The sequence below is a fragment of the Lissotriton helveticus genome, chromosome 3_1, assembly GCF_964261635.1.
Source record: "Lissotriton helveticus chromosome 3_1, aLisHel1.1, whole genome shotgun sequence".
NCBI lineage: Eukaryota > Metazoa > Chordata > Amphibia > Caudata > Salamandridae > Lissotriton > Lissotriton helveticus.
This window is the reverse complement of record NC_136061.1, coordinates 626894668-626918653: the sequence shown is the minus strand read 5'-3', so window position 1 is coordinate 626918653 and position 23986 is coordinate 626894668. Positions and strand designations below refer to the sequence as shown.

General features: G+C 47.0%; 1 protein-coding gene across 1 annotated transcript in view; it reads right to left on the bottom strand.

Moving 5' to 3' along the window:
- DDB1 (damage specific DNA binding protein 1) overlaps positions 1 to 23986 on the bottom strand; it is a 1014306-nt gene that overhangs the window by 455584 nt on the left and 534736 nt on the right. The window contains exons 17-18 of the mRNA XM_078680637.1: positions 14837 to 14932; positions 14035 to 14146 (exon numbers count right to left, since the gene is read on the bottom strand). Of these exons, the coding sequence (XP_078536763.1) occupies positions 14035 to 14146; positions 14837 to 14932 (208 nt within the window). The remainder of the gene's footprint in view (positions 1 to 14034; positions 14147 to 14836; positions 14933 to 23986) is intronic.

Sequence of the window (23986 nt, the reverse complement as noted above, 5' to 3'; positions counted from 1 at the left end):
ACTGAAACTGCTCTAGAACAGTATACAGATTTCAATAGAGGTTTCTTTTTCTTTATAGGACCTGTCCAGAATAGTAAGTTAATCCGTAGATTAACCAGAACCCTTGAAGCTGTAATAAATGAGACTGCCTCTGCTCTAGGTAACTTAACCGAAGAGCAATCTGCTATGAGATTTGTCGTTTTGCAAAATCGTCTCGTCCTTGACGTCATATTGGCCGATAGGGGCGGGGCTTGTAGAGTCATCGGATCTAGTTGCTGCATTTTCATTCCAAATAACGCGCCGTCTGTTTATTCAGCTATAACCAGACTCCATAAAATTGCCCATCTGTTACACCAAGATCCAGGCACCTGGACATGGTCCGGTTGGTTCTGGAATATAATTTCCGCATGGGGATGGAAAGTCTTGTCCTTTCTAGGTATAGCAGTAGCGATCATATTCAGCTGCTGCCTCTGTATACAATGTGGCCCTGCGATTTGCGGCATGTGTGCTACATCCTGTATTCCTAGTATAACTCCTAGTCCCAAGTCCCGTTCTAAATCCCGTTCTAAGAGAATTCGAGATGAGCAAATGATACTGTATGAAATGATAGATGGTATCATGAATATTGATGTTTCCTGATGGAAACGTAGTGACAAGGAGGGAATGTGGAAAAGTAAATTTTGCCATGTTCTGTGTCCCTACGTGTCATCCATCATATGTTATGTGTGCATGATTAAATATGCATATGTACTCCCCATGTCCGATTAATGACGCAATTACAGTTGTGTCCACCTCTAGTATGCCAGTTTCCAGTCCTCGTGAATACTACGAATATCAGGCCTATGTAAAGCTACGTTGCCACGTTTCTCAGTGTGCACGTTATTCCATTATAAAGTCCCCGTTTCTAGGCCTCAAAAGGGCCTGGACACCAGATTCAGCTCCTGTCTCCTGAAGCCTCGCTGAGGAGGGATACAGCCCCCACCTGTATCCTCGACCCTTCACTTACTTCCTGCCTCGCAGTGCCCGGCCCAGCCTGGCTCAGTCTCTGAGTCTGCCAAGAATATGTTATGATTCCAGTTATCAGTTCAGTCCCCCTTCTCTGTATTCCTAAGCTACTGAATCGCATCAATAGTTTCCGTCATTGTCTAGCCTTCACGTCTCCACGTTAGAGAAATACTGCATTTAATGGTCATTTCATATTCTTCATATTCTTCATCACGCACTACATGTAGAATAATGCATGGTCCAGTCTTAGAATCAAGTTAGCCTTTCCCCTCCTAACTTCTAGTTCATATCAACATGTTCCCTAAACATCAGATACTAGATAGGGTTTAGGTACATGTCGCTCCGACCCTCCAGACTTCAGTCTCTGCTCCTAGCACAGAGTTCATAGCCCCCAGCTTCTCCTAGTAATACGTCATTGCCAGTTTGCGCGCACCACCAGGTTAGAGGTCCCGGCTCCTCAGGTAGCCCCCTCCATGGTTTCCGCCCCATTCATGACATATCCTGTTACGTCTGCACCACATGTCTATGTATACGCCCAGTTACACCTACTTTCGCCCTTATCTTTCGCGACTGCTACGCGTCACGCCTTCTGTTCCACCCACTGCTACGCCTACTGCAATGTAATGCTATGTGTTTGCGTTATGTATATATGCTCATGTATTGTTATTAAAAGTCAGCGCGCTCATCCCAGATCCAGCCCCAGCAGCTGCTGGGCCCTGTCATCCTATTCCTATGCAGGTTGACCTGTTCCTGTCCTTATGCTGTATTAAACCTGCAAAACTCCTACTACCTCGAATCTTGACTCTTATTTATTGAGCTATCTGTTATGATATATGTCTAGTCAAAAATAGGGTATTATTTATTTATTTACCACACTATCACCATTAAATTATATTCATTTGTTAAAATATTTCAGCATATTATAACATTTGCTAAACACATAACATTGGTGATTCCTACATAGTTTAAGGATAAACCTACATTTGCCAATGGTAAAGGCGATAATACTGGTGTATAAACAGTGAATTATTATGCGAGATCTGTGCACATATGTACATTTGGCTTTCCAATAGAGTTTACAACAAATTCGAACAATGTCATTTACCCACTGTAGACTATTGCCCAGAAAGCTGTACTTCCCGAAAAAGATTAAGTACTCTTTATCTCTGAAATCTCCTGTACTTGGTCATGTTCGTACGGAATTGTATGGCACCTATCTGTGATGTACGCTTTACTATTCTGCGTTTCCCGTCAGTGGGGTTGATGTTAGTCATGTTCCCCCAGTCTGCTAATATGGTTCCTTACACTAGTGTGTCTACAATGCACATCATGCTCATATGTTTGTTACATAATAATGGGTTTGTCGGCTATGATGAGGCAAAAACCGGCTATCCCCGTCACATCAGTGTGGCTTATCATGTTGCCCCTTATCCCTTGACAGTGCTTAATTTATGCTTTATTCCTGACGGGATAAGTGTCTCTAGTGTTGTAGTGTTCCAGTATAGTGCTACATAAATTGTTTTTATGTGTATGTGATGTGTTTCCGGGGTCCCGCACGTAGGCGGCAATATTCATGTGCTTATGGCTATTGATGAGGAACCCCTGGAAGAGAACGTCCCTAATGCACCCGTGGCAGGAGGCAGCCCCGGAAGAAGCATGTTGAAACACACTGAAAAGAGTTAGTACAAGGAAGAAACCTCTAGAAGAGGAGAATGAGGCACACATGCAAGGCTCAAGCAGGGCGAGACCTGTGGCGTGTAGGTGGCAGTGCCATAAGGCACGAAACTGAAAACCGTCCAAACGGTAAGATAATGACTTCAGTAGACGGGAAGAGCCCAAAGGGACCTCCCCGCCTGCCTGAGGCAGAGCAGAGCTACACAATAGCATACAGGTACCACACCTGGAGTATATCACGCTCCCAAGAAAAAACAGGGGAACACCTCTTAGGGTAAACCACAGTCAAGAGGACTGAACACACTCAACCTGTGAAACACCGCAATAGAAGGCTTACTGGCCCCCACCAGTTCTGACCCCCACTCTGGCGGGAAGACTGGCGGGAAACCCTACGTCAGGAAGGGGGGTGGGGTGTCCGCCTGTGCCAACCCCACCCCTCAGGTGGGGGAGGTTAGGTGAAGCACGACCCCAGAGTGCCGGCCATCTTGAAGATGGGGAGCTCTGCCCAATCCCAACTAGGTTTCAGCCCCCCTCCCACCGGAGAGAAGCAGGCTAGGGGGTGTACCCACCCCAGGACAGGGACCTATTGGTTCCTGCCCTTACCCTACCTGTAACGCCGCTACATTCAGTATTTAGGGGCAACCTGAACCTGCCTTAGATCCCGATAGGAAAAGAAGAAAGAAAATCAAGAAGAAGACCCGCCGTGCAGCTGCTAACAAGGATTAGTTACTTACCTGTAATCCTAGTTCTCTTCCAGGGGTATACTCATCAAAGTCATAAGCACTGAATTATCTCCGCCCATAAGCGGGAACCCGGAACATATAGACTAATACATATATATGTGTAAAATATATAAAAAGAGTACTTAGTACTGAAAAAATTATACACATATACATAACTAATAATATGCAGCCTCAACCATAACCAATAGGCTAATAAAGCCATAATTACATGTCTTCTGCAGCATGAAAATAACCAATAAAATACAATGCAAGAAAAGGACCTGAACCTTAAATGCATTCCACAGAAAACAACCTTTTATTTTCATCAAAGAACAGGTAATAAAAGGCAATTAGCCTAAGTAGGCTGCATAAATAAATAACATCCCTGTACAGAAAAGGAGACTGTCACCTCGCCTTTAAGGCCTCAGAGAATCTGAACACTTTGCCTTTAAGGCCTTCAGGGGGAACTCTGCTCCATCATGCCCCACAGGGGACAGTTAGGTCAGTTCTTTTGTACGGTACACAAACCTTGCAGGAACCTGCATGAGAATGCAATCATAATATATCAAAACATAATGCTTCTGCTCGCCCGGGGAGGCGGGAGGGTGCTTATGACTGATGAGTATACTGCTGGAAGAGAACTAGGATTACAGGTAAGTAACTAATCCTTCTTTTCCAGGGGATACTCATCAATAGTCATAAGCACTGAATAGAGTAGCAAGCTCATACCCACTTCCAAGCGGGCGAGGAGAAAATAAAGAACCAAATACATCGACACATATAAATTCAAGTAGCATGAGCAAACAAATTTCTCAGTGATGCTTGCCCAACTTGAGCCTCTGCCTGTGTGTCTGAATCAAGACAGTATTGGCGTGTAAAGGTATGGACTGAACGCCACGTAGCTGCCTGACAAATTTATGCCAGTTACATTCTTAAGAAGAGCTGTGGTAGCAGCTTTTCCCCTTGTAGAATGGCCTTTTGGTCTACCTGACAAAGACTTGTTAGCTAACTGATAAGCTAGAACGATGAAAGAAACAATCCACCTAGATATAGATCTTTTGGACGCAGCAGACCCCTTATTGCTAGGACCGTAGTTAATAAACAAACAGTCTGACCTCCTCAAACCCTTTGTCCTGTCTAAGTAAAATTGGAGAACTCTTTTCAAGTCTAACAAATGGAGAGATCTCTCTGGCGGAGTGGTAGGATTTGGAAAAAAGGTTGGCAACGTAATTGTCTGATTAATGTGAAAATCAAAAACAACCTTGGGTAGAAAAGCAGGATGTGTTCTAAGCACTACCCTATTAGCATGAAACACAGTGAAAGGTTCTTCACAACATAAGGCCTGGATTTCGCTCACTCTGCGAGCAGAGGCAATGGTCACTAGAAAAGCAACCTTCTAAGTCAGATGTAAAGAAGCTTTATGTATCGGCTCAAAAGGAGGCCCCATCAACTTAGTCAATACCACATTGAGCTCCCAAGGCGGAGAAGGTGACCTGACTGGGGGTTACACCTTTCTCAGGCCTTCAAGAAAATCTTTCACTACCGGCATCCTAAAGAAAAAAGTCTGGTTATGTGACTTTCTGTAAGCGGTGATAGCTGCAAGACGGACCTCAATAGAGTTAAACTGAAGGCCAGACTTGGCCAAATGCATAAGGCAAGACCACCTGTTCTTGACCGGGAAAGGGGTCATGCCCGTTGTCCATGCACCACAGAAAAAAGCGTTTCCATTTGAAGCCATACGATTTCTACGTAGAAGGCCGCTTTGCCTCTTTAAGGATCTGCATACAGTCCGGATTCAACTGTAAGTGACCATACTGGATGACTTCAGAAGCCATGCTGCCAGGCACAGGGAGGGCAAGTTGAGGTGAAACACTCTCCCCTCCTGCTTGGATAGAAGATCCGGGCGACACTGCAGTCTCCTGTGTGGCACTTCCGACATCTGTAGGAGGTCTGGAAACCACCACTGGCGAGGCCACTCCGGAGCAATAAGAATCATCCGGGAGGTAGTCCTGTACATCTTGTTGATCACTGTTGGTATCAACGGGGTCGGTAAAAAAGCGTACAGTAAGTTCTGACACCAATCTATCAAAAGGGCATTGCCTTGAGACCCGACCTGGAAAAACCTGGATGCTAAGACGGGGCATTTTGCGTTTCCCGCGTCTGCAAACAGGTCGATGTCTGGAGTTCCCCATGCCTGAAAGATGTTGTCTGCGACTTTGTCGTTGAGGACCCAGTCGTGAGCCTCACTAAAGTCTCTGCTGAGGAAGTCTGCCTGAGAGTTGAGGGAGCCCGGCAGATGTATCGCCACTATTGATAAGTTCCTTGCCAGCAACCAGTGCCATATGTCTTGGGCCTCTATGGAGAGTGTCCTCGATCTGGTACCCCCCCTGTTTGTTTAAATAATACATTGTTGTTGTATTGTCTGTCAACCAGAAGGGACTGAGACTTCACCGATGGCAACAGAGACTTGAGAGCTAGATGTACTGCTCGTAGCTCTACCAGATTGATATGATAGCCTTTCTCGAACTCTGACCATAGCCCTTGTACTTGCAGAGGGCCCATATGAGCACCTAAACCCTGGAGAGAGGAATCTGTGTTCAGAGTCTGTGTTGGAAGGTCTTGATGGAACGGCACTCCTCCCATTAAATGAGTTCTCTTCATCCACCATCGAAGAGAATCTCTGGCCATTTGATGAAGAATTATTTGATCCTCCCAGCTCCCTGACTTCTGTATCCATTGATCTTCCAAGCACTGCTGGAGAGGACGCATGTGCAACCTTGCGTTTGGAACTATGAAGATGCACAATGCCTGTTGGAAGGCTGGTATGCAGAAGAGTTTGACACTTTGTCCGTATTGATAACCACCTCTCCTCCGAAGGACACATGTTTACATTTTCTGTGTCAAAGGAGGATCCGAGATAGTGAATCTTTTGCGTTGGATTTAGAATGGACTTTTTGAAGTTGACATGAAGTCCCAACCTGTGTAGAAGCTGGAGACACTTTGTCAGATGCCCCTCCAGCAGAGATTGGGACGAACTTTTCAGAAGCCAATCGTCCAAATAGGGATAAATGAAAATTATTTGCTTCCGAAGGAAAGCCGCCACCACTGCCATACATTCGGAGAAAGTTTGTGGAGCTGACTTCAGACCGAACGGAAACACTGCTTATTGGTAATGGCAAACTGACACTCGGAACCTCAGAAATTTGCGATGTCTCTTGGAAATCGGAACATGAAAGTATGCATCTTTTAGATCGATGGAGCACATCCAGTCCCCTTGATGCAGTTGAGGAAAAATTTGATGGAGAGCCAGCATTCGAGATCTCTTTCCGAATGAATCTGTTCAGCAACCTCAAATCCAATACTGGTCTGAACTCCGCAGTTGGACCCTTCTTCCTCACCAGAAAGAAGCGAGAGTATAGCCCTTGATTTCTTTGCGGACGTGGAACTCTTTCTATGGCCTTTTTGCTCAAGAGACTTTTCACTTCCTTTAGAAGAAGCCTGTAATGCTGATGACCAACCCCTTTTGGAGTCACAACCGGATGTGGACTTTTGTACTTGAGGATGTATCCGTTTTGAACAATGTTTAGAACCCATTTGTCTTTGGTCAATCCTCTCCACTCGTCTAGAAATAAGGCAATGCTTCCTCCCACTGGAGTGGACAACAGACTTAGAGGAAGTTCTGTCTCATTGCTTATGAGGCTGCTTCAAAACCGCAGACTGCTGCCTGTTTCCGCCTCTGCCCCGTCCAGGTCTGCGTTGCTGAAACTGCAACCTTTGTTGAGACTGGCCCTGGTTCTGCGAAGACCAGTTTGACGATTGCCCACACTGCTGAAATGACCTTTTGTCATAGGGGCGAAAACGGCGGCGAAACTTTTTTCTTTTCAAGGCCAACAGCTTTCAGAGTATCCAGCTCCGCCTTCATTTTGGCCACCTCATTGTCCGCATGAGATCCAAATAATGTTGCCCCATTGAATGGAAGATTGACTATTTTTCTTTGGGCATCAGGCTTAAGGCCCGTGAGGCGAAGCCATGCAGATCGTCTGGAACATATGCCGTGCGCATAGCCATGCGCCGCGAGATCCGCAGCCGCACTAATACTTTGGTCTGCCACCAGGCCACCTTCTTCCACAATTTCAAGGAAATCTTTTTGATCCTCCTAAGGCAACATTTCCGCAAACCTAGACATAGAATCCCAGAGGAGGCGGTCATAGCGACGCAGCAGAGCCACAGCACTAGCCACTCTCATGACGGACCCCGATGTACTAAACATCCTCCGTCCCAAGGAGTCCATGTTTTTGCTGTCCTTCTCTGGAGGAGCCGAAGAGACAGACGTAGCCGAATGGGTTTTCCTGGCTGCCGCCACTATGAGAGAATCTGGTGGTGGATCAGTGCGCAAGAACAGAGGATCCTGATCAGGTGCCCTGTATTTTTTCGCAATTCTAAAAGGCCCTGAGCCCACTGTAGCTGGCGTTAAAAAAGTCTTCATTACCGGTTCTAGCAAACCTGGGACCAACGGAAGAAGAGGTCTAGCCGACGATATATGATGAAAGGTTTCAAATATAACTGAAGATTTCACAGGAGGCACTGCCATAGTTATATTGAATTTGCTAGCCCCTCGGCACAACACTTCATTTAAAGTCCCTAAATCATCTACAGGAGATATCCTGGGAGGTGGTGTTGATGAAATTGTGGGGGAATAGTCTCTGTAAGACGTCCTCGTTGAGGTGGACGTGTCAGGAGATCTGTGCCTTCTCCTAGGAGTAGGAGACCGATGAGACCTACTACGATCCCTTGAGTGCGAGTCCTGAAGCTTCCAAGTTAAGAGGCCTGCTATTAGGTTTGGGCTGCATCTTCCAATGACAGATGTTCTCCAACCATCTAGGAACAAGGTAGTAGAAGGTGTTCTACGCACCGGAGAGCCCTCCGGGGTAACCTGCACAATTTGAATTCCCATCAACGATGAAGAGGAACTCCGAATAAACTGCGGAGATGCGGACGCTGGCGTAGGCGCCTCTCTGGGAACCAATTGTCTGTCCCTCGACGTCAAGTGCCTCGACGTCAAACCAGAATGAGCCACAATAGAAGACTCCTTATGAAGGGAGGCTCTGACAGATGGAGACCTGGTCGACTATGCCATCGACGTCGGGTCTTTCGACGTCAACCTTGGATGGTCAGCCGATGCCCTAGACGTCTGCTCTGACCTCTGCAAAGACCTATGAGGTGTCCGAGAGGCCGATTTTGAATGTCTCAACGCCGACCATGTAGCCAGTGGCAGAGATCCCGACACCGACCTTCTCGACGTCGGTTTTTCCATGTCTCTACGGCGACCTCGATCTTCTTTTCTCAGGTCTCGACATCGAACTTCTCACTCTCGACGTCTTCTTCACCGCCACCGACACAAATGCCTCGACGTCGACAGACTTCGACGGCGAACTCGACCTCTGCTTCGACGTCGACTTGTGTCTCAAAGGCGATGTCTTCGACGGCGACGTACCTCTCTCTACTGGTCTCGACGTCAACATACCTGACGGCAATCTAGACTTCGACGCCAAACTCACTTTCTTCGACATCGGCGCTTCCTCATGTCGTTTTTTCTTACTTCTAACCTCCGGGGAAGTAGATCTTCGACGTTTTGACGTTGAGGAGGGCCTTCCAGATCTCTCACTTCTCGCCCCCTTTTCATGACGTCTTTCTCTCTCCACCAGCCCCAAAAGTCAAATCTTCTCTCTTTCCTTCAAAGTTCTTCTGGAAAGTTTGAGGCAATGATAAAATGTTTCCACATCATGTGTGGAAGGAAGACAAACCACACAAACAGAATGAGGATCTGTTTGGGACATTTTCTTCCCACAGGAAGGACAGTTGTAGAATAAAGGTGGCATAACTGACTAAAAATTAAGCAAGACTTAGTCAGAAAAGATTGACAAATACCACCAACAGCACAAACTGTCGGAAAAATCAGGAAAAAACTAAATTCTGACTGAAAAACAATCAGATTCAGTCGAAGCTCCAGTTCCAGGTTCCTCACAGAACAAGCCGGAAAAAAGAACTGACCTAACTGTCACCTGTGGGGCATGATGGGAGCAGAGTTGCCCCTGGAGGCCTTAAAGGCAAAGTGTTCAGATTCTCTGAGGCCTTAAAGGCGAGGTGACAGTCTCCTTTTCTGTACAGGGATGTTATTTATTTATGCAGCCTACTTAGGCTAATTGCCTTTTATTACCTGTTCTTTGATGAAAATAAAAGGTTGTTTTCTGTGGAATGCATTTAAGGTTCAGGTCCTTTTCTTGCATTGTATTTTATTGGTTATTTTCATGCTGCAGAAGACATGTAATTATGGCTTTATTAGCCTATTGGTTATGGTTGAGGCTGCATATTATTAGTTATACATGTATATGTGTATAATTTTTTCAGTACTAAGTACTCTTTTTATATATTTTACACACATATATATATATATATATATATATATATATATATATATATATATATATATATATATGTATTAGTCTATATGTTCCGGGTTCCCGCTTATGGGCGGAGATAATTCAGTGCTTATGACTATTGATGAGTATCCCCTGGAAGAGAACAGGACGACACCCACTGACTTGGCCCCAGCTCTACCGACCTGTCGATCCTGGAACCTGCTCCTGCTTAATCCCGGCGACTCCTGCGGACAGCAACCTTGGGACACCCGGAGGACCTGCCTGCCTTGACCCTCTTAAAGACTGGGACTCCCATAAGCAGAGGCTCTGCTTCAACAACCACCCCCTGGTGCCAGCCAGGAAGCTCAAGACCTGCCCACTCTGCACCCGCCGAGCTTGGCCCGTGCCAGTGATCCAAGACCATGATGACGTCCCCCCGGCGACTGGGACCCGAAGTCCAGTGCTCAAAAACCCTCCTCGATGAACCTCGACTGCAGCCTCAAGAACCAGAGACCGCCACAACCGCGACCAGCCAAGGGTAAGATTCCCAACACCAAAAGACACCCCTGTGCCTGCCTTTAGGGTACCTACCTCTTCTCCAAGATCCCAACTTACCTCTCGAAGTGGTGGTCGCACCTGAAGAATCACAATCCCAGAGTCTGCAGACTTTGTTTCCTTTTTACTTTCCCCATTGAATAACACTGAGCGCCCGACGGCTCAAAAGCACCCTGCAACCAGTCGACCGAGTGCCTCTGGCTGTGCAACCTTTGTCTTGTCCTACTTCCCCTTTGACCCGAGCAAGTGACCAGGAGCCCAGCTCCCACAGCCGCATGGCCTGCTAGCCAACAGCCACCAACCGAAGGCCCCCTGCCCCTCATTGGATAACATTGGGCCTAACTACCTCTACACCCGGCTGCCCCTGTGCCGCTGAGGGTGAACCAACTGTACCTACCTATCCCCCTGAGTCTATGCCCAGAACCCTAACTTCACCAGTTGAGTACTTAACTGGAAACCGGTCCCTCACTTACCTACCATTGGATAACATTGATTAGTTTGACTCGAAAAATCTACTAAGTGTGACGTTTTGAAAACTTAAAATATTCCCATAAAATCAACCAAATTCCGAAGTACTCACCTGTGATCAGGAGAGAAGCCAGTACTGCATCTTGTAGCGCAGTACTTAACAGCAAAAGTAACCCCAGCCGGGTTTACTAGTAACTTGAATTTTCTCCATAGGAATCCATTGTGTGCTTTTCTGTGAAATTTCTGGTGTCTACTTTTGAAAACTTGAAATATTCTTTACAAATCATACCAAACACTGAAACGTAATTACTTACCTGTTTTAAGTTGAGACCCCAGTGCTGGACCTAGGAGCCCATTACAGGATTACAAAAGTAACGAGATCGTACTTTAACTGCAACCTGAATTTTCTCCAATTGGATAACATTGCCAGATTTTCATTGAAAGGTTTCTAAGTGTGAACTTTTAAAATAGCTTTATATTCCTTAAAAATCACTGCAATAACAAACGTTTTTAGTAACCTGTTTTCAGCTTAGATCCCAGGACTGAATCTAGTATCCAGTCCTGGAACTACCAGAGTAATCTACAATCAGCTGTATTTATATAGAAAAACCCATTGAGCTCAATGCTAAATTGTGTTTAGAATTGTTTTGCCTACTGCAACCCCTGTACCTATAGTGTTTACAAAGTTTATTGCCTTTCTGCAAAGTACTCATCTGAGACCTCTCATATTGAGAACCGTATATTTTGATCCCTGTTGGTTGTAAAAATAAAAACTATATATTTGATATAAAAACAATTGGCCTGGAGTTCAGTCTGAGTGTCTGAAACATTTTGCTGAGGAGTGTGTACAACAAATGCTTTACATTGTCCTCTGGTACTGCCTTACTGCTCGACCAAGCTACCACTTTAGAGAGTAAGGTCACACCTGGATTTAACCTCTGTTACACCTCTGGGGTTTGTGGACTCTACACATACTGTACCTTATCTTGGTCCAGTATATATAGAGCCACTTTCTCACAACCCCTGAACGTCTGGATGAACAAATGAGCAAACTGGATCGTTTGGAGCAGAGTGGTACATGATGGAACGAGCCACCGGATCATCCGACGCCGGCCGAGTCCATGTGCTCAGAGGGCATCATAAAGACAGGCTTCAAAGGGCAGAAGCGGCTCTACATTCCCTGAACTGTGGTGGAGGACATCCAACAGGGGGTCAACAGGCAGGGGAACTGAAGGGGGCGCCATACTCAAAATGCGAGCAGCCAAGAAAACAACCCTTATAAATGCCACACCAGCCTCGGTAGCCCTCCGAGGAGGGGACAGTAACTCATCCGTGGGAGAGGGCAATAAGCGGAGCCTCCCACCCCAAGGGGGTTGTCCAATGAAGGGAGGACTGGCCCAATGTCCAAAAGAAGGAAGCCCCATGGATGAATGAGGGTCCCGACGGGGCTCCTGAGGAGGCGGAGAGTCCGCCGGATCCACAAATTTCATGGGGGGGTGGGAGAGGCAATGACGGTTCCAGCGTCATCGGACGTCTGGCGACGCCAAACTCCCACCGGAGGCCTCCGGAGAAGCTTCGTCCGGCTCTGACTCGACCTCAACCACGACAGGCTCCGGTTCCGAAAAAGGGACCGGAGCCGGAGAATTAGCATACAGTGCCAAACCGGCGTCAACTCAGCCTCAACCAAGACAGGCTCCGACCCTGAAGTAAGAAATGGAGCCAGGGAGGCAAGCCTACAGCGCTGAACCACCGGTGGCTCGGCCTCCGAAAAAGCAGCCGCCTGTCCGGAAGGCAGAGGTGGACTCGGAGCCAAGCTGCGAGTACCAGCAACCACCTGCGACACCCCCGGGAGCCCCCACTGGACTATGCGGCGTGGTAGGGGGCTATGGGCCAAAGAGGGGGACCCAGTCGGGCCGCGCCCTGACAACGCCATACATCCATAATTCCTTGGGGCAAGGGGCTCAGTCGGCACCGGGGGCGAACCCACCGGTGAATCGACCGGAGACCCAGCGCGCAGCTGAGGGTCCGAGGACGCCCCAGGGAGAGGAGGGGACCTAAGGGAGGCCTCCTGGGCCGCGGCATAGGCCGCCATCTGGGTAAGAGTCGCCCCCATGCCAGGAAAAGGTCGATAGGGGAGGGACGATTCCCGGGCGCACATCCGGAGAAATCTGGGAACTAGTGCCCACGACAACAGAAGGAAGGGGGGTCGAGGACCTCGGCGACAGGCGCCAAGACCTATCAGGAAGGGGCGAGTGACGCACACGGGAACCAGACGGCGAACGACGACGCAAACTGAACCCACTGCCACTGGGACCTGACGCCAAAGAGGAGGCCGGGGGGCATGACGACTCAAGACCGGGACAGGCGAGCCGGAAGTAGCTTCATCTGACGCTCCCGCCGGGACTTCGGCTAGAGTTGTTGGCAGGTGTCGCAATCCATTGAGTCGTGGTGTTCGCCCAGACACCACATGCAGATAAGGTGAGGGTCTGTCGCGGACATTTGCCGTGAACAGGAGGCACAAGTTTAAAGCTCAAAGGCATTGCACACTGTTCCAGACGCGAAAGCGTCAAAGGGGCCTGAAAATAGGCCAGAGAAACCGCTTACTCCGGATCCGCGTTACAAGCGCCTGGAGGGACTTCTATGACCTCGCTAATGTCACGTCGGTGGACGTCAGGGCGGGGTCGTCCCCCGGCGCGCAGAGGTGCTGCTGCTAAAAAAAATACCGAATCCAGTATGACGCCTGGGGATAATTCTAAGTTAAGGAATCTGCGGCTAGATTTCTCTATCAGATATATTTTTACTGCAAATTCTCTGAGCACAGTTTAAGACTGCGTTCTCATCTATTTTACAATTATAGGGAATAAAGTAAAAAGTTAAGTGGCGCAAACATAGGCTTTTTCAAATACTCATTCAGAAATTGCTGCTTGGGGATTGGGCTTCTTCAGAGCCAATCAAGATGTTCCCACAACTGACAACTTTATCAAGATTATGCAAAAGAGGACTATCGCACAACTGCTCACAAGTATTTGCCCATTTAGTCTTCAATATACTCTTGCCTGTAGTGTTATTCTTCAAATACGACTGATATTACAACCATGTGACGACTTGAGAAATGTGAAGGAAAACAAACATGTAACAAGCCCAAATGTAATGGTCTTCACAAACCAACATTACATGACAGGCCCTCAGTGGCTCATTGAATGATTCTGTACCTGGGTGCTGGCACTGGGCCTCAAAGCTGTGGTTCCTCCACTGGCGTCTTGCACCTCAATCCGACTGGAAAGGACTCCAAAACACTGAGACACCTCTTGGTAGCAGATCTTTCTGAAAGGGACATATAATGAGAGCTGGCACACAAAAGGGAATACATTTATTTATCCAGCAGTTTTATAAAGCATGTATCAGACCTAGAGGTTTATCAGTGTTGGGCAGGTTAATCTGTAAAGGCGGAGACATGATAGTGTAGGTAGTACCAGTATTCTTAATAAGAAAAAGCAATTTTACATCTAATGTTCTAGTCTCTAAGTTTTAGGAGGGCAATATAAAGGAGAGGGCGAGAGAAGATTTGGGCACCATCTCAGGAGACTTACAGGCTAAGTTGTGTGTAAACTGATAGAGAATAGCATGATGGTGAATAGAGGTAAGGGTTTGTCGAGTGAGACAGAAGGAAGTTTAAGACTGATCCAACAAGGGAGCGTAAACACTAATAAAGGTCTCCACTGATATTCACTTAAAGGAATCCGCGCAAACAGCGGCATCTCTTTGGAAGAAAGGGAACATATCAAACATAACACTATGCCTAGCCTCCCCAATAACTTGAAACTTTGTATAGGCTTACTGACTATCCCCCGCCTAACCTGCCTCCAACCTGCCCCAAAAGTGTACTCTTACCAGTGCTGCATCACAGAAACATATTAGAGTAGCAGTCAGTATTACTAAGGACAACACAACAAATTCAGTTGATTTCCAGATACCACACCTGCAGTCTTTCCAGCACTTGTCTTTTTTTCTTACCGTGGGGACTCATAAAGCGGAACTGTGCGTATGTGAAGTTTCTGAATCTCATCAATGGTACCGATCGTAAGAGTGCTGTTATTGGCCAATGCTAAACTGTGAAAAAAGAAAAACACCAGTCAGCAACTGACTCTCACTCAGAGCTTGAAAACAAGCTAGCATGAATCAAGCCCACCTAAAAGTCACTGACAACAGATTAACAAAAGCCTCTTGAGTTGGATTGTGGCATGTTGGGATATGGCTATTACACAGTTTTTGTAGTACCAGCTATCAAAGACTGACGTGCTAATATAGTTTGGTGCATACTCAATAAAAAATTTAATTGTGGGGATTATGGTTGCCCTAAAAACTATGAAAATGTATGTGGTCATTGAATATGTTTCTGAATTATCTCAAGGATTTAACCACAGTTCCCCTTTTGGCCCAATCATAAAACTGCCATCTGTATTGTAGTAACTGCGATATTAAGTAGTTGTTTAGCACTGTATTTTGCTGCTTGGCAGGATTTACGCATTTATATTCGCCCGTGATCTACATGATGCAGTTTTTCTGCATTACCTGTAAGTTGAGGCTGCGTTCTTTATTCAACGTAATGAAGAAACAAAAACAATAGAAATTATTTTCTTTTTAAGCCACTGCCTCATAGGAAAAGTGAAAAGCTTGCCCTAGCTCGTACCTTCCAAAATGTCAACCTTGCATGCATGTATTTTTCACTTTTGCCACCACTTCTTATTCTGCTAATGAACACAATTCCGAACACGGATGAAGGAACTGTCGGTGCCGTGAACCTTATCAAAGGTATCCCGGTAGTACCTCATACTACTCTTGGTAACCTATACAGATGCTACCCGGCAGTGCGCCCATATCAACATAAGGAACCCCCAGTATACAGGACCTACCGCGGCCCTTCAGGGTTAAGAACTCTTATTCGTCCTGTTTACAAGCACTACCCATTCCCACACACGGAGGAACGGACCGGAATTCTCCTTGGGATATCACCTTTCATGAAGGTACTGGACAGTTGGTATTTGATAACAATTTGTCTACGTCTACAGTGAGCCTTTCCCTTCAACCACGGGATCGAGACGTTGAAATTATTGCCCTGACGAAATTCCCAAGGCACATAAAAAAGGGAATGAAACGCGTTGGCTGTGCCTCTGCATTTTGTAAAGAACAGAAATAAAGAAACGAATAAAGAAGGAACGGAAGATCCATATTAATTGAATAACATTTGTTTGTTAATCACATTATTGAGTGCTCCTCTTATATTTTGATAGTGTCTGCTAATGAATGTGCACTGTTCTAATCTGAATCATTGACATTAGCCTTTCTCCCCTTGTCTGCCCGTTTTGGGGTAATTGTGGTGTTAGCTAATGTGTTGCTTTTGAAATAAAATGTATTGACGGACACCTTTAATTTGCATGTCTCAGGAAATGTGTAATAATACCTTTTCTTCATACTGCTGCAGTCTCACAACTGCATGTTTTATCTGTACGCTCACAGCTGCATATTCTAAACTGGTGTACTTCTTTTCCATTTAAGGTTGCTCTATTCATGGAGTATTCAACCTTACGTGCTCCTGCCCTGCCCATCACTAAACATTTGGTGAAAATCCAATTTCTAGCTTCCCTAAATCTTAGCCTTGGTGCCACTTACTGAGAATATTTACTTGACAGACTACACGTGTCATCTTGAGCTTTCCAGTCTGCCTTTGCAGTTTATTGCCTGTGGGGTCTGGTTTATGATAGAAATGTTTCTCAAATTTCCACTAAAGAAGCCCAAACACACAAGTATGTGCACTGCCAGAAGGAATTTTTTTTTTATATTAAAGTCTGTAGAGGTTGTCTGGTTCAATTGTCACTGTTGCCCTTTCATAATGCAACATTGTTCCCAAAATAACCAGTTGTTCCCATAAATAACCACTCCACTTTTAATGGCAAGAAAAAATAAACCAGGCACTTTATCTTTCATAGTAGCTATATAGCTTGGACTACTCTAAAGTCAGTGTATTATTCAGCTTTCTAGTGGTTGGGTCTTGAAAACATAGCAAAAAATGTTCTTGCTTTGGGCATAGACCACAGATGAGGTCAGTGACGTGCGACTTCTACCCTTAAGTCCACAAATCCTCATTACATAACCACGATTTACTTCAGCCATTTTTACCCACTGCAAGTAACGTACTAGAATTGACCCGGGTGAAACTTCTTTGTAATTAAAATGTATAGTTTTTATTCCCTTTAAATTGCACATTGATCCAATCCCCCAGTGAGGGTGGTGTTGTAGTGGGGCTACATGTGAAGAAAACTAGTTACTTACCAGTAACTTTAGTTCCCCAGTATTGGTAACTTTCATAGATTCCCATGCTTTGTATCATTCCCCGTCGTCGGAATGGGAGTCTCGGTAACAAAAATACCATAGCTGTAGGTACAAAAGACAATGGAAAAAGGCCTAGGCCTCATTCCCTTTTGTAGCATATCACCCTCTTTGTGTAAAAGAGACCAAACTTTGGCATCAGCCAATCAGAAGTGCCTCACCACTTAGAACCTTCCTGAAGGAACCTCAGAGCCTCAGATTTTCGTAGCTGTTGTGTACTTAGACACCATATCTGTTGTAGGCTGAGCTTTCCTCCGTGAGGTGGGTGGGCGCATGGGAATCTATGAAAGTTACCAATACTGGGGAACTAAAGTTACAGGTAAGTAACTTGTTTTCTTACCCCAGTATTGGAACTTTCATAGATTCCCATGCTTTGTATCAGAATAGCAAGCAGTCGGCAGATAATCACATTTTGCATCGCAAATTATAGCAATAGACAACATGACATTAGATACAAAATGTGAAAGATGGAAGGTGGGAAAGAAAGGAAAGCTCACCCTTAGTGGAAGAGGTTCCTCAGGACAGCCTGTCCTACTGCCGCATCATCTTGTTGCAGAGATTCCAAGCAGTAATGCTTGGTAAAGGTGTGAACGCTGCTCCAGGTAGCAGCTCTGCAAATATCCTTAATCTGCACCCCGCGAAGAGGGCTGTCGAAGAGGCCACAGATCTTGTGGAATGTGCTCGGATCTTTCCATTCAGAGGCTTCCCTGCAGCCTTGTGACAATGTAGAATGGCACTCGTGATCCATCTCGAGACACCTTGTTTGGAGAGCGGAAGGCCCTTACTAGGACCTCCGAAGGCCACAAATAGTTGAGAAGATCTTCGAAAATCTTTCGTCCGTTGCAAATAAAATTTCAAGCATCGCTGCACATCCAACGAATGCAATGCTTTCTCTGCTGGCGTTGAAGGTTGGGGAAAGAACGCCTTCAGAATGACCGGTTCGTTCAAGTGGAAATCCGAGGGAACCTTTGGCATGAACCTAGGATTAGTTCTCATGATCACAGTGTTTCTTTTGAATTGCAGGAAAGGCTCCTGGATGGTCAAAGCCTGTAATTCTCCAACACGCCGAGCTGACGTGAGAGCAAGAAGGAGAGCCAATTGCCACGAAATATATTTTATGTCAGAACGATGGACAGGTTCAAATGGACCCTTCATGAGTTGAAAGAGAACCAAATTCAAATGCCATGTAGGAGGGGGCGGTCTCACTGGTGGATAGACCCTGAACAAGCCCTTAAGAAATTGCTTGATTATCCTGGATGACCACAAGGAAGGACCGAATCCTGTCCTTCTGAAGCGTGACAAAGCAGCCAGATGGACTTTAATCGACGAATGAGCTAGACCTGATTTGGCCAAGGACAGCAAGTAAGGCAGGATCTGATGAGGCTTGGAATTGAAAGGATCAATGCTTTGTCCCCTACACCAACAACAAAATAGTTTCCATTTGAGGCGGTAAGTCCTGTTCGTTGAAGGAGCCCTTGCCTGAGACAGGACTTCCCTAATCTCCGAAGACAAAGGCAGGTTCATAAACTCTCGCTGCTCAGGAGCCATGCAGTCAGGTGTAACGACTGTGGATCTGGGTGCCAGATTTGTCCGTCGGACATCGTGAGAAGATCCGGCAGAATTCTCAAAGGCAAGGGAGGAGCTATTGACAACAGATGGAGCTCCGTGTACCAGAACTGCCTCGGCCAAGCCGGGGCTATCAGGATCATCCGGCACCGCTCCACCTTGAGTTTCCTGATCAGTCGTGGTATCAGAGGAATGGGAGGAAAAGCGTAGACAAATGTCTTTGACCAAGCTATCGAAAGCGCATTTCCCAGTGAATGTTGATGGGGAAACCTGCTTGCGTAAGACCGGCATTTCTTGTTGGTCGGAGTGGCAAATAGATCGATGTCCGGCTTGCCCCACAGGTTGAAGACCTGATCCAAGACTCTGATTCAACTCCCATTCATGGCTGACCGATGATGACCTGCTCAGTCTGTCGGCGTTTTCGTTTAGGACGCCCGGCAAGTGTTCTGCGCGCAGTTACATCCTGTGAAGGATTGCCCATTCCCAGATCTGCTGAGCTTCTTGCGACAATGGGCGCGATCTGGTTCCTCCCTCCTTGTTCACATAGTGCATGGCCGTGGTGTTGTCCGTAATGATAAGCACTTGTGAACCTTCCAGGCGAGGTAGAAACGCTTGTAGAGCCAATCGGATCGCCCTGAGTTCCAATAGGTTGATGTGGAGGTGTTTCTCCTGGGGTGACCAGTGACCGCTGACATGTAAGTCCTGCATCACTGCTCCCCAACCCTCCAACGACGCGTCCGTTGTTACCACCTGTGGAGACGGGTCGTTTGCGAAGGATAGACCTTGGGACAAGTTGTTTTGATCTGTCCACCATAAAGCCGCTTCCTTCATCTCTGGAGTGACCGTCACCCTGTCCTCGAATGAACCGTGGACCTGTCTCCACTGATTGTCTAGTTGCTCCTGTAAAGGGTGCATCTTTAGTCTGCAATGGGGAATTAGTGGAATACACAACGAGATTACTCACAGCAGAGACTTGTAGCGGCGTACTGAAAGACACCTTTTTGCTTGTAAGTCCAGGGCCATGGTCTGTAACTTCTGCATCCTTTCCGAAGTAGGGAAGGCTCTGGAGAGTTTCGAATCCAGGATGGCACCCAGGAAACGAGCTCGTCTGGACGGAACCAATACAGACTTCTCGATGTTCAGAGTGAGTCCCAAGTTTTGAAATAAATTGGTACAAGCCTGAACAGCCTTCAGTGCCGCTACTCTGGATGGAGCTTTCAGTAAACAGTAGTCTACATAGGGGAAGACTTGAAAGTGATTGCTTCGCAGGAAAGCTGCAACTGGCGCCAGCACCTTTGTGAAAATCCTTGGGGCTGAGCGGAGTCCAAAGGGTAAAACCCTGAACTGGTAATGGCTCTTGGCTACTGTGAATCGCAGAAACCTTCTGTGTGCTGGATGAACTGGAACGTGGAAATAGGCATCCTCGAGATCGAACGTGGCCATGAAATCCCCCGGGTTGATAAGCCTTAAGATGTCCTGGAGAGACACCATCCGGAAGGACAGGGAGATGAGATAGGTGTTTAGCTCCCTGAGGTCTAAAATGGGGCGCCACTTCTCTAGCGTCTTCCTCACCAGGAAGAATCTGGAATAAAATCCCTGACCCCTTTGGTGTGAGGGAACCGGCTCTATCGCTCCCTTCCGGAGCATCTGTTGAACTTCGAGCCGAAGAAGACGCTGGTGTTTCGATGGAGTGGCTGCCGGGGGCTTGGGTGGAGGGACTTGCGTGAATTCCAAGGTATGCCCTTTCCGAATGATGTTGAGCACCCAACGGTCCGATGTTATCCTGGACCAGTTCTGAAGGTATTTGGTGACCCTGCCTCCAACTGATGATTTCCTGAAGGAGGGTCCAGTAGGAAGAGCCAGGAGGCCGCTATTGGCGTTTGGACGAATCCCGTCCACGTCCCGCCTGCTTTCCTTTATTGTAAGGCCTGGAGTAGTTGGTAGCCTGGCCCTGTCGCTGTTGATAGGGCTGACGGTATTGTTGAGAACCTGAGCCCGTGGTGGAATAGCGCTGCTGTTGGAAGGATCCTCTGTAATTACCACCCCTGCCTCTGGATCCTTTGAAAGGAGACTTCCTATATTGAAGGGTCCCCAGGGTCCTGGCAGTCTCTGTGTCCTTTTTTATGTCCTGCAGGGTCTCGTCAATGAGTTTGCCGAACAATGCTTCCCCATCAAAGGGGAGATACAAGACCTTGTTCTGGATCTCGGGCCGAAACCAAGTAGCCTTAAGCCAACCTTGGCGACGGAGCACTGCCGCTCCAGCCAACAAACGGAATGCAGTTGTTGCAATATCCATTGCACAGTCGATGATCTCCATCGATGTCGCCTCTCCCTCCTGTAAAATTTTCTTTGCCTCAGGCGTAGATTCTGGAGGCAGGTGATCAAGGTACGGGGCCACATCGCACCAGAGCTGGCGGTCGTACCTACCCAGGATCGCTAGGGCATTAGCCGCTCTCACCAGTAAACTTGCCATAGATGAGAATCTCTTTCCCACGTTATCTAATCTCCGCCCTTCCTTGTCTGGTGGAGTCGTTAGTGGGGCAGAAGGATTACGCGATTTCCTCTGCGCCGCCTGCGAGATCACAGAGTCCGGTTTTGGGTGACCTGTTAAGGCTGCAGGAGCATCATCGGTAGCCTTGTATTTTTTATCTAGGCGCGGTAGCACTGGGACCACCGTCGCTGGGTGTTTCATAGTTTTAATGCCCTCTTTCCATAGGTGATCCACAATAGGTATGGACCTAGTAGTTTTCCGAAAGGGTTCCTTAAAATCATATAAGAAACAATCTTGAGTGACTTTAGGCATGGCTAATTTAAATCTTGCAGCAGCTCTCTCCATCAGCCGATGGAAGCCCCCAATATCCGCTGGCGGGGAGTCCGCCAGGTCCGGAACTGGAGATGCAGAATGCTCAATGACATATTCATCATATTCCGTATCAGGATTAGAGAGATGATCAGACTGCTGGTCCTCATCCGAGGAATCATCATCATCATCATTATGGCCCTCTTGTAGCCCAGAGGAATCCTGCTGGAAGGACGTGTGAGGGTGAGGTGAAGCTTGAGCCGGAGAATCCCGTGTCACAAATGGCGCTGGAGCCCCTGCAGGCGTGGTAGGCGTTGACGTACTGGAAGAGGCCTACTTGCCCTAGATTTATAGTCTTGCAGCATCGTATGCAGATCTTGAAGGAAAGATGCTGGTATCGTAACCATGTCCTGTTCAGATTGCTGCTGCTGCCGCTGAAGTTGACCAACCTGCTCGTGGCCGTATTCGCCCTCTGAGTCAGTGTCCTGGCATTTGACTAAAAGCTGTGAGGGACTATTGGCATAGCTGTAAGTATCCTGTTCATCTTCCTCTGACTCTCCCTCCTGAAGGAGCATGGTCGGCATCAGGGAAGATACGCTCGTTGGAGATGTTATTTCCGGTGTGATTCGCGTCACCGAAATGGTAACCCTCCTTTCTGTGGACAATATTGTTGGATCTGTCATCGACGGTTGTATCCTCGTCGTCGAGATTGGCGTCGTCGACATAGTCGACGATGAAACCGTCGACCTGCCAGCTGTTGTCATTGTCACTGTAGAAGTCGTCGACAAGACTGTCGTCGTCGACATCGATGTCATCATAGACGTCGGCACCATTGTCGTCGACGCCATAGGAGTATCCGTCGTCGACGGTACCTTCGTCGTCGGCTTCGATTTCTCCGTAGACGGTGAGGACCCCGCCGTCGACGGTTGCTCTCCTGTCGACGGTGTCTTCGACGACAATAAACCTGATTTTGGTGTTTTCGTCGACGGAACCTCCGCCGTCGACGTCTTCGTCGTCGAGAACTTTGAAGTCCTCTCAGAAGACTGTGAAGGAGGTGTTCTGAAGGCTGTGGCAGCCTTCTTCACCTGTAGAAGGCGTGGATGGTCCTGCCCTCTCCTTTACACTTCTGTGAGGAGATTTGATGGGACCCTGGCTCTCAGACTCACTGGGGGTCTTTTTTGAGGCCTTTGAAGATCTTTCCAAAGAAGGCGAAGGGGAACCCCTACCCCTTTTCACTGACCTTTTCGTAGAAACCATCGACTCTGCCTCCTCACTGTCACTTGAGACACTCTCCTTCCTGGTTTTAAGCTTTTGAAGCCATGTCAAAAGCCTACCTTCCCGGTCTCGGAGGGTTTTGACTGAAAAAGTGCGACAGATTTTACAGTCAGCAGCCTGGTGGTCTGGATAGAGGCAATATATACAGTCCTTATGCTTATCCTCCACAAAAAGCCTTTTCTTGCCACAGGAGGAACAAGGCTTGAAAAGGGCTTTTTTCTTCTCAATTTCAGACATCTTGGATGGCAGCAACAATTCCAAACTGAATTAGAAGAATTCTGAAGAAAAATTCTGAAGTAAATCCTTTTGAAGAGTAGAAGTTGAGCAGAGCTCAAAGGAGACTCCCTAAGCACAACGTGCGGTAGAAAATCTGAGGCTCTGAGGTTCCTTCAGGAAGGTTCTAAGTGGTGAGGCACTTCCGATTGGCTGATGCCAAAGTTTGGTCTCTTTTACACAAAGAGGGTGATATGCTACAAAAGGGAATGAGGCCTAGGCCCTTTTCCATTGTCTTTTGTACCTACAGCTATGGTATTTTTGTTACCGAGACTCCCATTCCGACGACAGGGAATGATACAAAGCATGGGAATCTATGAAAGTTCCAATACTGGGGTAAATGAGTACAGTCCAAGATGGGAAACTATTGTTGAAGGTAAGTTAGTTTTGTTTGCTGCATGATCGTTTTCTAGATTCCCATGCTGTACATCGACAGCACTACAAAATGTGAAATTTGAGCAATTGCAAATGAATGACTTGGCACACTTTGACCCACTGCTGCATCCCTGCATGACTGATAATCAACAATCATGTTTAGTAAAACTATGTGTAGATGATCATGGACTACCGCACACAAGTCCTTAAATATAGACTTCTCATCGGACCAATCAGAAACGACCCAACATCAGCACGCAAACGTGCACATGTGACGAGAAGACCTTGCACTGTTGACGGCACTTACTTAACTGATGGTACGCCAACACCAGAGCATCTCCGGGATCTTGTGTCTCGGCCGAAATAGGTAACTGACACAGGCGGTTGACCTTGACGAAGTAAGTGTCACCGGGCGAATTTCGCTCCATTTTGTGCTCCTTCTTCCTACTGTCTTTTCTATAATCTTTGACGGACTCCACTTCCTCGAT